The sequence below is a fragment of the Elephantulus edwardii genome, unplaced genomic scaffold (assembly GCF_000299155.1).
Source record: "Elephantulus edwardii isolate Elephantulus edwardi_28Jun2011 unplaced genomic scaffold, EleEdw1.0 scaffold00116, whole genome shotgun sequence".
In the NCBI taxonomy this organism is placed as follows: Eukaryota; Metazoa; Chordata; class Mammalia; order Macroscelidea; family Macroscelididae; genus Elephantulus; species Elephantulus edwardii.
The window spans coordinates 9,564,454-9,578,036 of NW_006399866.1; the positions used below are offsets into that span (position 1 = coordinate 9,564,454).

General features: G+C 48.2%; 1 protein-coding gene across 1 annotated transcript in view; it reads right to left on the bottom strand.

Annotated features, from left to right (window-relative positions):
- Positions 1–9,251, bottom strand: part of NEK6 (NIMA-related kinase 6) — a 42,246-nt gene extending 32,995 nt beyond the window's left edge. Inside the window, exon 1 of the mRNA XM_006892581.1 lies at positions 9,142–9,251. Coding sequence (XP_006892643.1) covers positions 9,142–9,231 — 90 coding nt within the window. The 5' untranslated portion in view covers positions 9,232–9,251. The remainder of the gene's footprint in view (positions 1–9,141) is intronic.
- Between the last annotated feature and the right edge of the window lie 4,332 nt (positions 9,252–13,583).

Consider the following 13,583-nt stretch of genomic DNA (forward strand, 5'->3'; position numbering starts at 1 on the left):
AATTGTTCAGGTCAGTCTTGGGGGTGCAAGTGGGGGGCAGAAACACTGAAAGTCCCATTACAGCAAGGACTAGCAGCTGAGTTTTCTGATACGAAAACATCTAACACAGAAGCAGCCCTGGGGGTGAAGGCACTAGGTTCCATTCTGGAATTCTCCCTTTGCCCAAATACAAACATGGAGACCATACTGGCCTGGAAGGGGCTTCTGGACCATGTGTGGTTAGCAGTGGAGTGGGGGCTCACAGCATGGGTTCCAGATCAGGTCCTCCCTGCGGACTGCTGGTGACCCTGGTCAAGTGACATACCCCTCTGTGCCTAACTGTCCTCATCTATAAAGCAGGGACAAGGGGTGCTATGAAGATTATGTGATTATGTGTGAACAACAAAAACAACTTATCACACAGTAGGCTCTGTGGGGCCCCTGATGCTTTGGGGCAGTGGTGGGGAGAGAAGGAAGTACTAAGGAGACCCCAAGGAACGATTTCCAGATCCTGCTCCCAGCCTTCTGTGCGGTACCAGCTCTGTGTCAAACAAACTCTGGCTTGGAACGCCACGTCTTGTAGTCCTACAGTCGTGTTCCCTCCTTCCTGCAAGAGTGAAGGCCAGCTCTCGGTTGGATGCTGCTGTGTCAGCACGCGGGAGCCCGGGTTTGAACTCGAAATAAACTTTGTTAATTCGGGGGGGGAAAAAAAAAGAGTGAAGGCCAACCTTAACTCTGAAGTCCTGAGGCCTGACTCTCTTCTGGGTGATCTGAAGGCACTCTCGCCTGGTGAAGGAGGAAGATGATGATCTACGCACCACACGCCTTGTGTCTCTGGGAGATTATATGGCAACTACCATTGCCTATACGCTGAGCCCACATAAGAGCAGGCATTTACTGAGCACTTACTGTGTGTCAGGCATTTTGCATACAACGTTCATGCAGCTGGTGTAAACTTCTGAAGAGATTTAGTAGTGGGCATCTTCCACTCCCATTTCAGGAAACCTAGGCTTGCAGGGGGCTGCAACTTGCCCCAAATCTCATGTTAAGTGGATAGAACTGGGACTTGCTCCAAATCTCATGTAAGGTGGTCAGAACTGGGACATGGACTCGGGACCTCAGGTCTCTGCAGCCGAAGGTTATTGCTCTCCACCTGGTGATCTTCCAATTCAGATTCTACTCTTCCTTCAAAATCTGACAACTAGAGAGGCTTGCCACTTCCTGCTTCAGGTGCACTTCTTCCAGGAATCTGAGCCAGAGGCCTGTGCCGCCTGGTTCTCAGACCACAGGGTCCCTGCCCTAGTCCCCACACTGTTTTGTGTTTGTAGAATGATGAAAGAATTAACTCGAAACAGCCTGACACACAGTGGGATTCTGAAGTCCAGCCACTGTCACCTGTGAATGCAGCCAAAATCACACACCTTCGTAAAAAGCTAATGTACTTTACGTGGCATATGGAAGAATCATATAATTTAGTATCAAGAGATACTAGAAAACTAAAAAAAAAAACCCCAGTATTATTTTGTGTCATCACCAGATCAGCTAGATTTTATTACTTAAGTCTACCAACAGTCACAAAGCAAGGGCTACTAATCTCACTTTATAAAGAAACTGAGGCACAGGGTCACATGGAAGATTGAAGAGAGCTGGAACTTGAACTGCATGTCCAGTTAAATGTCTGAGCTTTAACATGGTTATGCTGCCAATTGACATGGATGGGGGTCGGCCCTCTCTGAGCCTCAGTTTCCCTCCTAGTGCAGTGGAGGTTTTGGGGAACCATCAAAGGTCCCTAGGGTGGGACGCTGGCCACTCTCCTCCCTGCCCAGGGGCCTTCTGCCCAGCTCCACAGCAAGGCCCAAGGTGCCTGGCTGATGTGGGTGATATCACAGCCAGCATCCTGCAACTTAGGCTGCACATCTGCATACGCAATGACCCAGATTTGCATTCCTGTCACAATCCATTCGGCCTCATTAAAGCAGGGAGCCTCTGTGGTGGGGGCAGGTTACACCAGCAGCACTGCCCAGTGCTAGGGTCTGGGCACTGGGCACAGGCTGGGCAGGTTCCAGGAGCAACCACTGACCCTGCAGGGGCTAGGGTGAGGCTCCTCTCCCTGGAGGGTCACGCTGGCTAGATGGGGGCCACTGAAGGACGCAGACTTCTGGGCACAGACAGCTGAGCCAGCTGGTTCAACTCAAGGCCTCTGAGTGGAAAAGGGAAAAGTTCTTGCCCTTAAACATCTGGTCTTCTTGTGTCACTGCCTCAAGCCCTTCCTCCCATCTTGGGGCATTCTGCTTTTGTCTTTGCAGCCCATTGAGCCTGGACCCGTGGTCCCTAACACAAGGACGTTAATAACATAGGCAACCAAGATGTCTCTGCACATCCCAGAAGGAGATGCTGGCAAAGAGGGTCTGTGAAGCTTGAGATCACTGGACAAACATGGCTGTATGGGTAACACGTCCCAAAGCTCCCATCCCAGGGTGGGCCCCAGAGCAGTTGGAGGAAAAGGAGCCCCCACAGGATTCATTAACTAGTGATCTACTGCACTGATCATCTTTCCTAAAAGTAGTCAACTGAAGCTTACTGACCCCTGCTGGCTTCTGGGGAAAACAGAGCCAGTTAAAATTAAACAGTTTTCTCTGAGGAACAAGCTAAGGGTGTTCTTGGGTACTGTTCTCACCACCTTCATTTCCCCTCTCTTATCTAGGGTCTGCTGGTCAGAGGGAGTTGGGAGTAACCTTGAGTAAAACCGTGGAGTAAAACTGAACTTCTGCATGAGGGGAGCAGCCTGTGACTATATCATCATTACCTTACTGTCTTCTTGATAGCATCTTTCTTATTGGGGAGCGCTAGCAACTGAGTGGTAAGAGGTTGTGCTACTGACCCAAAAGCACACAGTTTGAATCCTCCAGATGCTCCACGGGAGAAAGACTGACAATTTCATCCTTTGCTTCTGAAAACCCTCTGGCAGGCCAATTATGAGTTAGTTCCAACTTGATAGTACACAACAATAAAAAACATTACCTGTTACCATTTTTATCATCATTATGTCATCTACCTCATTACTATCAATGTCACCTTCCTGGTAGGCATCTTCAAGGGGCAGTGCTAAACATTAGGTCCCTCTCAAGTTCCCTTCCTGGGGCTGTGCTAGGAGATTGACTGTCTGCCCACCTGGAAACCATGACTGATCTCGCATGCTGCTTTCTAACCTTCTCAGGCCAAGGAGGGGCTCGCCCAAGAGGCCCTGGACCCCTGCAGACAGGCTCTCTCCCACAAAGGGTTCAGGTCCCTTCTCAAGTCAGGCTGAATAGGCCATAAAAACTCCCAGCCCCACACTCATCTAATTGAAAACATTTGGACCACAATAAGCCTCATCCATGAACAAATCCTTTAAAAAAAAAAAAAAGGCCAAAAAACAAAAACACAATAAAAACAAGCATAAAACTGCATGTTAAAAGAGGAAAAATGCATTCGCCCAATTAATTTTCTGAAATCTCATTAAAAAATTTAGCCTGACTAAGTCAGACTTCTGACCTGAATTTTAATCATCTTTATACTGGATGAGGTTTTTTTCCCTCTGATATTTGCAATGCATCATTAATTTTAAGGCAACCATTTCTATGATTTTAAAAAGCACACTTCATCAGGATGACATCTCCTGTAAACGAATTTCACCTTCAAAGACATCTGACACTGTGTGCAGGGAACTTGGAACGGATTAAGTGTATGTGTATATAGCGGCATGTTTTAAATCTGCATGCACAAGAGAAGGGCATAATTTACAAAGAGTCCACATTGTCAGACTCTTACGAGGCCAACCCTTCTTGGCTCCTTCCAATCTGACTAATTTTAAACCAAGAGCCAATATATACTCATATTTGTACAAACCTAGAGTCAAAAAGCCAGACTGCTCGTATGTGTTTCCAACACACACACACACACACACACACACAGAGTCAACACACTTATTCTACCTCATGACATTGCAGAACAGAATTGAGTTCCATGGGATTTTCTTGGCAGTAATATTTATGGAAGTAGATCACCAGGCATTTCTTCTGCAGTGCTGTTGTATGAATTTTAATTGCCAATTTTTGGTAAGCTGTTCAGCACAAATTGTTGTTGCCATCAGGAGCTCATGCAGTCACAAAGATTTGCATAAATCCCAACTCAAGGACTAAATGGGCAAGATTCTTATCTCAGGCTCCTCACTCCACACTCAAGCTGAGTGAATAAGACCTCCTTCTGGGAGAAGGCAGGAGGACTGTATGAGGTTAGGACCAGGTACCATACTTCTAATATAGCCAACACCACCAGTCTCCACTCTTCAGAGTACATGAGACTCCCAGGCAGAAGATGCCTACTGACAAAAGTGAAAAGAGCCTGGATGTAGGCATTCCTCCAGGATAGCCTTCAGAGAAAGGTGAGCACTTAGAACATACAGGATGAGAGGTAAAAGCTCAAATGGCAAGATGCAAGAGTTTAAAGGGAGAAAAGTCATCAAGAGATCTAGCTATTGGGGAGCTCTGGGGGCCTAGTGGCAAGAAGCTGTGCTGCAATCCCAAGCGCACATGGTTTGAATCCACGAGATGCTCTGCTGAAGAAGGAAGGGCAATATCCTCCTGTACCAGTTGGATCTGATTCAACGTCACACAACAACCATCCAAAAAAAAAAACCCCAAAATAAGGAAAAAACCCCCAAAACCACAAAAAAATAACCCAAAAGAAAAAGAGATCTAGCTATCAAGCCAGAAGGTGGATGGTAGAGTTGTCCTTGATGACTTCCTCTCCCTTGGTGCTTCAGTTACCAGTGTGGTTGAATCTCCCCCAGGAAGTTTCTGGACTTCTCTTCCTGTGTCCAGTCCCATAGCTGGACACTCACTTGGGCTGGGGCAGTCTCACCTGGATGGCTGCAGCCACCTCCTCATCTCCTCTTGTTCACCTTCCTCGCTGGCTGTCAGTGACCACAGGAGTCCCCAGATGGTGCAAACTGTTAAGAACTCAATAACTCAATGAAAGGTTGGTAGTTTGAGCCCTCCTCTAGATACCTCAGAGGAAAGGTCTGGTGATCTGCTTTTGAAAGACCACAGCCTTGAAAATCCTACTGAATGCAGCTTTCCTACAGCTCATGGTGTCACCATGAGTCAGAATACCTGACAGCACCTGGTACTGACAACAGTGATGTTTTTAAAGCTCCTGGCCAAGGGCGTTGTTGGTCACTAAAAACTCATTAACTACAGATCAATTTCAGACAGTGTGGCAGGATTCAAGGCCTGCCATAAACCCCAGCTACTCTTCTATCTCGTTTAACCTAACTAGTACTGCACTTTCAGGGCCTACATGACACTCTTTCCTCTTCCTGGAATATCCTTCTCCTCCTGTCCTGCTCCAAACTCCAGATCATGTCAGTTTGTCCATCATCTCCTCTCTAGAGCTCTCCTGCTCCAATCTAGTCCTGGACAGAGTCGACTTCTCCATCCTTTTGTCCTTCCCATGCTCTTGGCTTCCACTTCTCTGTGCCATCTTCATTTGTCTACATGGGTGGCTTCCCAGCAGAACACCAGCCCCTAGAGGGCAGACCCCAGACACCATGTCAGACAACTGTTTAAACTGACACATTCAGCCAGTGTTTCATGAATTTTAATGATGGCTAGAGTTCCTAGGTAATGCAATGACCACTAGGCTGTGTACTAGAAGAATGGCTGTCTGAGTCGACACAGAGGTACATCAGAAGAAAGGCCTGGTGACTTATTCTTCAAAAGTCAGCTACTCGGAACAGTGTGGAGCCCAGCTCTACTTTGATCCCCATGGGGAAGCAAGAGCTAAATTGGCTTGACAGCAACTGGGGAGTTTTTCTTTTAATCTTTAGTCATTAACCCTTATCCAACTGCCATCATTTCTCTGGGAAGATTTTCCTAAAGATTTCAGCCTGTGCTGTGGAGACCTCATACAGCGACAGCTGTCCAAGCCACTGTAAAGTTATGTACATTCCTCTCTCAAAATAGTGCCTGAGTAGAACCGAACTTGGCAGGTTGTGAGCAGGTTTGCAAAGACTTTCCAGATGGAAGATGCATTAACAGGGCTTTCTCAGGCAAAGACCCCTTTTTCCTTCTTGGAAATCCATGTGTTCTTAGTGGGTTAGTCTAGCATTATGTTTCATTCTCCAGGAAACTGGTCTCCAGCAAAATGGTAAAATGATGAAGTATGGGGCCCATGAAGCTTCTTGTCTGAATTTTAATCATTTGTTTATCAGAAATGTCAGCAAAAGCCAGCATTTTCAGTTTTCCCAAGTACATGCGAGTTTCACATGGGATTTTTCCAGATTCAGCAAATGTATGTTCATGTACTGACTACACACAGGGCTCAAAAGCTTCTTGAAATGAACAAACCATTCACTGTGGGCACATAAAGTCAACAAAATCCACAACTTGGATGTCTGATAAATCATCTTCTTATACTGGGGCTATTATACAAACTCTAGGAGTTTGCTGTGAAAATTAAAATAAAAGACAAAATTTTCTGAGACCAAATACCCCATTGTTCTTTCAGTCTCCATGATATCAGGCACCATGTTGAATGTTTGTATTGTATGATATCACTTAGTCCTCATGTTTGCCTCATGAAGGAGGTACTGTCATTGCCCCCATTTTACAGATGAGAAAACTTGGGCTCAGAGAGGTTACATGGCTGATAAGGGATGGCAATGGGAACTAGATTCAGCCAGGCCCACATCAGAGCATTTGTGCTGTCCGTGAAGCCTGCCCCTCACCTAAGGATGGCCCCAGGAAACATCAGTGCTTCCTGCCATAAAGAAACATGCATCTGCTGTCAGTTTGAGGCATTTCTGTGTCCTGAAATAGGCCAGATTTAGCTTTTGATGCTTCCCCATACAGTATTTAAATACAGTGCTTCCTGAGACGGAGAGTGAGAAAGTGTCTGGATTCTCCTCACCTCCCACTCCAACCTGGCGTGGTCTCAGTGCAAACGCTGCTCTGAGCCCCTGTTCTGCAAACCTAGCCAGATGCTGGGGGGACTGAGGGCATCTTCATTCAACAGCCATGGCCGAAGCACAGCCCAATTACACTTAACTGTGTCATTACCCACTCCAACATGTGAGACAAGACGCTGTGGACGCTGCTGCCGGTGCATCCCACCGCTTCCTAGCCTTGTTCGTGAAATAATTATGGGGCTCTCTCCTCTGCCAAATGAGGCTGTAATTAACCCTAATTGCTTGAAATACAACTGGCTAATTCTGAGAGATTAATCAAGAGGGATTCAATTGTTAGTGAATGACTTAATATGACAAATTGCTACATTACCTGAGGAGGCCCCAACTGCCCCCAGCCATCAGCTCAATATCCTGGTGGATTCTGGACCAATAGCAGCCACTGGCTTCCCTGCTTTCTGAGATCTGCCTCCCTAAATTCCACCCAGTAAAAGGGCCCTGTCTCCTGTCCAGAAATGGAAATAAGAGTATGAAAAGTACAGGTACCAATGAATCCTCAAGTGTTTATGTGAGTGTGCACACGTGGCCATGCACGCGCGCGCGCGCGCGCGCGCACACACACACACACACACACCTCTAGCTCACAAGGGGCCTCTGTGTGAATCAGCAAAGGTATCATGTCCCTTGACTAATGCAGCCCTGCCCCAGGAAGTATCGGTTATGGATATGGGGGAGAAGGATTTCAGATTCATCTGCCTCCTTGGATAGGCACTTTTGTGCAATGCATAACATGTGCAACTGTCAAAACTAAAAACACTCATTGCCATTGAGTCAGAACCAACTCAGGGCTGGCCCTCTCTTTCCAAGTTTCCAAGGCTGAAATCTCACACGAAGAGTCTGCCCATCTTTCTCCTGGGAACGAATGGGTGGTTAGCACCACGGAGAGGCGCAACCTTTGGGTGAGCAGCACAGCTCTCTACAGTCTACACCACCAGACTCTGCAGCATTATCAGCCTGGAGTCCTCCAACAGGAACTTAGGAGTTACATACTATGAGAAGCCCTCCACAGTCTGGGAAGGTGGCTCTCTGAGTTTTCCTTCTGACCTAGAATTTGGTCATGTTCATGTAATTCATGCTGATAGGCCCATAAGACCCTACACAATCTGGCCCTAGCTGACCTCTCCAGGCCAGCTCTCTGGTCTCTCCAGGCCCCTATCTGCTGCTTCTTCCAGGAAGTCTTCCTGGCTTACTAGTTTGGAACGTGCTTTGTTGTGGCTCAAGAGGTTCCAGAGGGAGTGTGAGAACAGTACAGGATCAGGCAGCATTTCGTTCTGGTGTCCAACAGGTTGATAGAAGCCAGAGCTTATTTGATGGCACCTAACAGTAACTGTGCCTGGCCTGGTGCAGTCCCAAGCCCAGAGGAACTCTGGAAAGGGAGGGCAATCAGGAGCTAATGTGACATGCTCATGGCCTTAAGCCAGGTGCACACAGGTGTGGTGGCAGCATACAGGTGGCCTCTCAACTGGCAAAGAATGGGTCAGCAAGACCTCTAGAAGCAATAGCATTTGTTCTGAGACATAGAAGAGTGAAGTGTGGTAGGGAGGAGGGTTCTAGTTCCAAGAAATAGCATGTGAAAAGGCAAAGGAAGGCATGCAAAGTGTCTTAGAAAGCCAAAGGCATCTGTAGAAAAGCTTCAATAGACTGGCTCCCTCCCTCAGATACTGAGACACTGGGCAGAGGTATACCAGTGTCTCCTGAGGCTCTCCTGGTTCTAGATAAAGAGGCTGATGCAATAAAGACTAAAGAAGGGAGAAGGTTTTGTCTCAATGTAAAAAAGAACAACTTTCTGATGTTGACTATGTCCCACCCTACTCTCCCTTCCCCTAAATCCATTACTCTGTCTCCTGGGTGCCCACAGTCCCTCAATGTCCCTTTAACAAGCACTGATCCCTTTGAGGTAAAGTTGTTCTGTTCACATGGGAAGGTTCTGCCCTAAATCTGGCACAGAGAAGGCTTCTTGGTGTGTTGCTGAATTAAATGAAGAATTCACTTGCTGGGGTAATGAGCTCCTTGTCACTGGAAACATTCAAGTAAGGGCTTTGTCTGGGGGCTGCTAACAGGCTTCCTACAGTGTATGGGGGCTTATAGAGAACAGCCTCTGAGATGTGTTCCTTAGAGATTGTGCAATACACAGCAGACGAAGGAAAAAGGCTTACCTGTGGGTCGGGAGGGTGTGCAGGCCCCGGGATGTGACAGAGGTTGTTTGGGCTTCCTCCCTGGGTCATGGGGCTGGGCTGTCCTGCCATCCTGCATGCCAGCCTCGCAAGGGCACAGGCTACAAAAGAGAATGAGAGCATCTGTCAACACATGCCAGTTCATTTTCTCCAAGGACCTTCAATTGCTCCATCTTTTTTTTTTTATTTTTTTCTTTTTATTATTTTTTTTTACAGAGGTTTTGGATTTCCATTCCTTCATTGCCGCAATTTTCTCCCTGCCCACCCCTCCAATCGCTCCATCTTACAGATGTGCAAGCTGAGACGCAGAGCAGCCGAGTAACATGCCCATGGTCATCCTGTTCAAAAGCAGCAGGGCCAGGACTCAAACACAAACTTGATTCCAAAGGCTGTGCTTTTTCTACCACCTGGCCAGAGGGAACCCCACCTCCATCTCAAGCCTTCCAGGCTAGATGTTGATTGATAGGGAGACAAACAAGTCAACGGCACTTTGGAATGCAGCTCTGGTCTCAGTCACCTTGACCTTGACCATAGCTCTCATTGATGATGCTGACACAGGGCTGCTGTGTGCTAGGTGCTGCTCTGCATGCACAATCAACTCAGTCCATCCTCACAACCATCTCGGAGGCAGTACTGCCTTTACTCTGATTTTACAGATCTACATCTAGACATAGTGAGGTGAAGTAACTGGCCTGAGATTGCAAAAGGAGCTGGATGTCAACCCCAGCAAGCTGGCTCCGGAGTCCATGTTCTTAGCCATCTCATCACAGCTGTGGTGTTTACTGAGCAACTACTGCCTACCAGGCACATGCTTTACCACAGCATGAGGTGCATGCGACTAAGGCACTCCAAAATTGTTCATGTCCTACTTCCCGGAACCTGTGAACATGTGAGGTTACCTAACATAGAGGGAGAGAAAGAGAATCTGAGCAGTTGATGGTGGTCCCTCTACCAGGGAAGGTGGTGCCAGATGTCCCCACATTCCCCCATATGATCAACTAAAAAGCTGTGCTTTTTCATCAGCTCCATCCTTATGCCTCCTGGGAGACAGCCCTATCCCATCATCACCTCCAAGAACAGCCTGGGTGGCCAAGCAGGACAGATTTTGAGCCAGGCAGAATGCAGCTGCTGTAAGAAGGGCCCCATTCCCGTGTTCTTGCACCAAACACCATGACTTTGGAAAGATCAGGGTGTAGGTCTCTCATAGCCCTCTGCTCTGGAAGCATTTGACCCCTGCAGGGTGTGGACTGTTGCACTCAGAGGACTGTGAGAGTCAAGGAGCCCGTCCCTGGTAGTGAAGGGACCGGAGTTGTCTCTAGTCAAGCGCCATCATGTGCCCGCCTGGGCTAAACATCTCTTCTAATGTCCTGGTCACCTGCTCTTGGTGTCAGGGACAGGCTCTCTGGCCTCTCCATCAGGCAGGTGTCTCTAAAGCAGGAATGGAGGCATACGCACCCATTAGATGCTGTGATGCCCAAGAAGAGCTGTCACCCATCCACTAATCCCCATAATCCAGGGAGGAGGGGAGGAAATGACCTTCTTTCACTCCACACACATTTACAGCCACCTCCCATGGGCCTGAACCAGGCCAGGGCTCTGCTGGGCTGCTGTGGCATAAAAGGCGTCGGCTGGGAGCACCAAGCACAGTGTGGGGCTCTGAGAATCTCAGCTGCTGCTACTTCTTCCCACTCCGCCTCATGTCTCAAAGGCACCTCTCATCTCATACATTCAAAGCCAGACCCTGTGCAGGGCCGTCCCCTGGGTTCAGGGCAGCTCTGTCTGAATCTTTAGGTGAGTCTGGGAATTGATATCCTGTCGCTCTGCTGTTTGTTGTCAGCTGTCCACAAGTCGTTCCTGACACATGGTGACCCTGGGTACAGTCGGATATAACAGTGCCCAGTCCTGAACCATCCTCACTATCAGTTCTGGACACACGGTTTCACTGCTCGATTTTCCACAGTATTGCAAGGCCTTTTTTCGTAGTCCATCTCAGTCTAGCAGCTCCTGAAAGCCATTCAGGATCACAGCAACATACGTGCCTCCAATGATAAAAGGAGCCTGGACCAAAAGTCTTTCTCTTCCCACAGCCCCAAAGACAGAGACAGGCGGCGGCGGCTGGCAGCTATGCATGCGATGCACTGTCTAGGACCTGAATGGAAAGGACGTCTGCCAGGAAAATGCCCTCTGACATTCACCCTTAGCCTCCTGAGCTTTGTGCCCGAGGACAGCGGGTCTTCCAGAGCCCATGTGCCAGCATCCAATGCTCATTCTTCCTCTGTGTCCTAAGGGCAGACCCAACTCCCCTCTAACTGGCTATTTCAGAAGTAAACTGTTCTCCAGAACACAAAATGAGGGGCAGAAAATGAGGCCACTAGGGAGCAGACACCACGGGTGTAGGGCACACTCAACACAGGGCAGCGGAACCCTTGCTGGCTGACAGGCCTGAGGTGCGGCTGCCCCAGGAGAGGCTGGGTGACCCTCTGAAGTTGCCAAACACAGCCAGTCTGGACCCACAAATGTGGCATTAAAAAAAATTTATACTGGTTTGCTTATAAATTCATATACATTGTGTTTCACACTTTCCTTCATTCATGGCACTTTTATACAGTGCATCTTCATGCATGCTGACAAATAGGTAAGATCTCTTGCCCTCTCTGTACAAGTCTCTCTCTCTTTGTAGTTTTTACATTGGTTTCCATACATAAAAAGTTTGTCTGCATTGTGTTTTAATTCATGTATTTTGAACTTTATACAATCATTCATTTATATTGTGTTTCATACAATCATTCATATACATTGTGTTTTATATAATTACTATTGATCTATGCCTATTATTATCCCATCTTTTCCAGTCTTGTTTTAAGAAGACCAGTGAGACAAAGGGCAGGAGCTCACGTCTGTGCCCTGTGGACGGGCATCCTGGGCTGAAGCTGGGCAGGCCTCCCCTCCTGTCTTCCACCTCTGCTTGTGTGTGCATCTCACTTCCCACTGGCACCACCGGACTCTTTGGAGCCAGGGACTCTCCCACCAAGTCCTCCTGCTAAGAATGGCCCACTGAAGTCACTTTCTGACATGCAGATGGGACCTTGCCTCCCCTTCTGTGGCTGAGCTTGTGCACTGGAATGTACCCCTGAGGCTGACAGAGTCAAGGACCTGGGGTACAGAAAGCAGCAGGATAAACAAATAAACACGGGGAAGCTTCCCGAGGCATGCTGTTACTCAGGGGGGATTGTGCACACAACAGAACGGATGTGAGAGGGCACAGAATGTAAAATGCGCATGAATTTTAAGATAAAACCTGTGATTCCTGCAGGCTGTGCGGTTGCTTCGGGCTGTACCCCCAGACCCCTCGGGGTGACATGTTCACCGTCCTCTGCCCTTAGGGAGTCCTCTGGGGAAAGGTTGGAAACTATCTTCAGAGGAAAGGCTCTGTCTTTATCTGAGAAGGCACCACACTTGGCCCATAGGCCTCTGAGTAGCACTGTACACTACTGTTCATTCATCCACCCACTGACTCACAGGCCTCCTAAAGGGTGGAAACTAAGGCAGTATCCACCTCTGAATCCCCTCTTCCTCATCCCACTTCAGCCAGCCTCCAAATCGCCAAGGCTGTGAGACCAGTAGCCTGGGTTTGAATTCAACCTTGTCATTCACCAGCTAGGACGAGGGCAAGTCTCCCAGGACAGGGACCTTGCAGGCATTTACCAATACATTCCCCATGTGATTAAGAGGGTTCTCCAACATCTGTACCCAGAGGCAGCCATCTGCATTGTCTCATAACTGACCCTGGGGCCTCAGGTCCCTAGGGTTATCCTGAGAGAACACACCATGAATGTTCATGCTGGGCCATGTGCTAAGCATCACATCTCTTTTGGTCAATCCCATTCTGACAGCTCCACCATGAGACATGGCACATCGTTGTCCCCATTTTACAGATGAGAAGACGGAGGCATAGAAAGGTTAAGAGATTTACCCAGGCCACATGGATCACAGGTATTGGAGCCAGGACATGAACCTGAGAGACATCTTCGCCAATAACCACTTCGGTATACCCAAGGGTTGCTACTCTGCAATACAAAAATGCTGGCCACCAGCGTCCTCCTTTCTCAGCTGTTCTCCCACAGAAAAGGCCCTCTCTCTGCTCTAGACTGGGGTCTGTGCTAAGTGTGTGGGAAGATACAGGGGTTGGCAGGTCATGAGAGGTCATTGCCCCCCACTGGGCAGGAACCCCAAAAACTGCTCTCCAAGACCTCACCAAATTGATGGTCTGGTAAATGACTAAGAGCTGGTATGTCTAGAACTAAGAGGAATCTTCATAACTAAGTTTCTGGTAAGAGGGGCTTTAGTCCAGGGAAAGACACTGCCAAGAAGAGCTTTACAAGTCACTACCCACCCAGCGCCAGAGAGGATCATGTCTAAAGGGG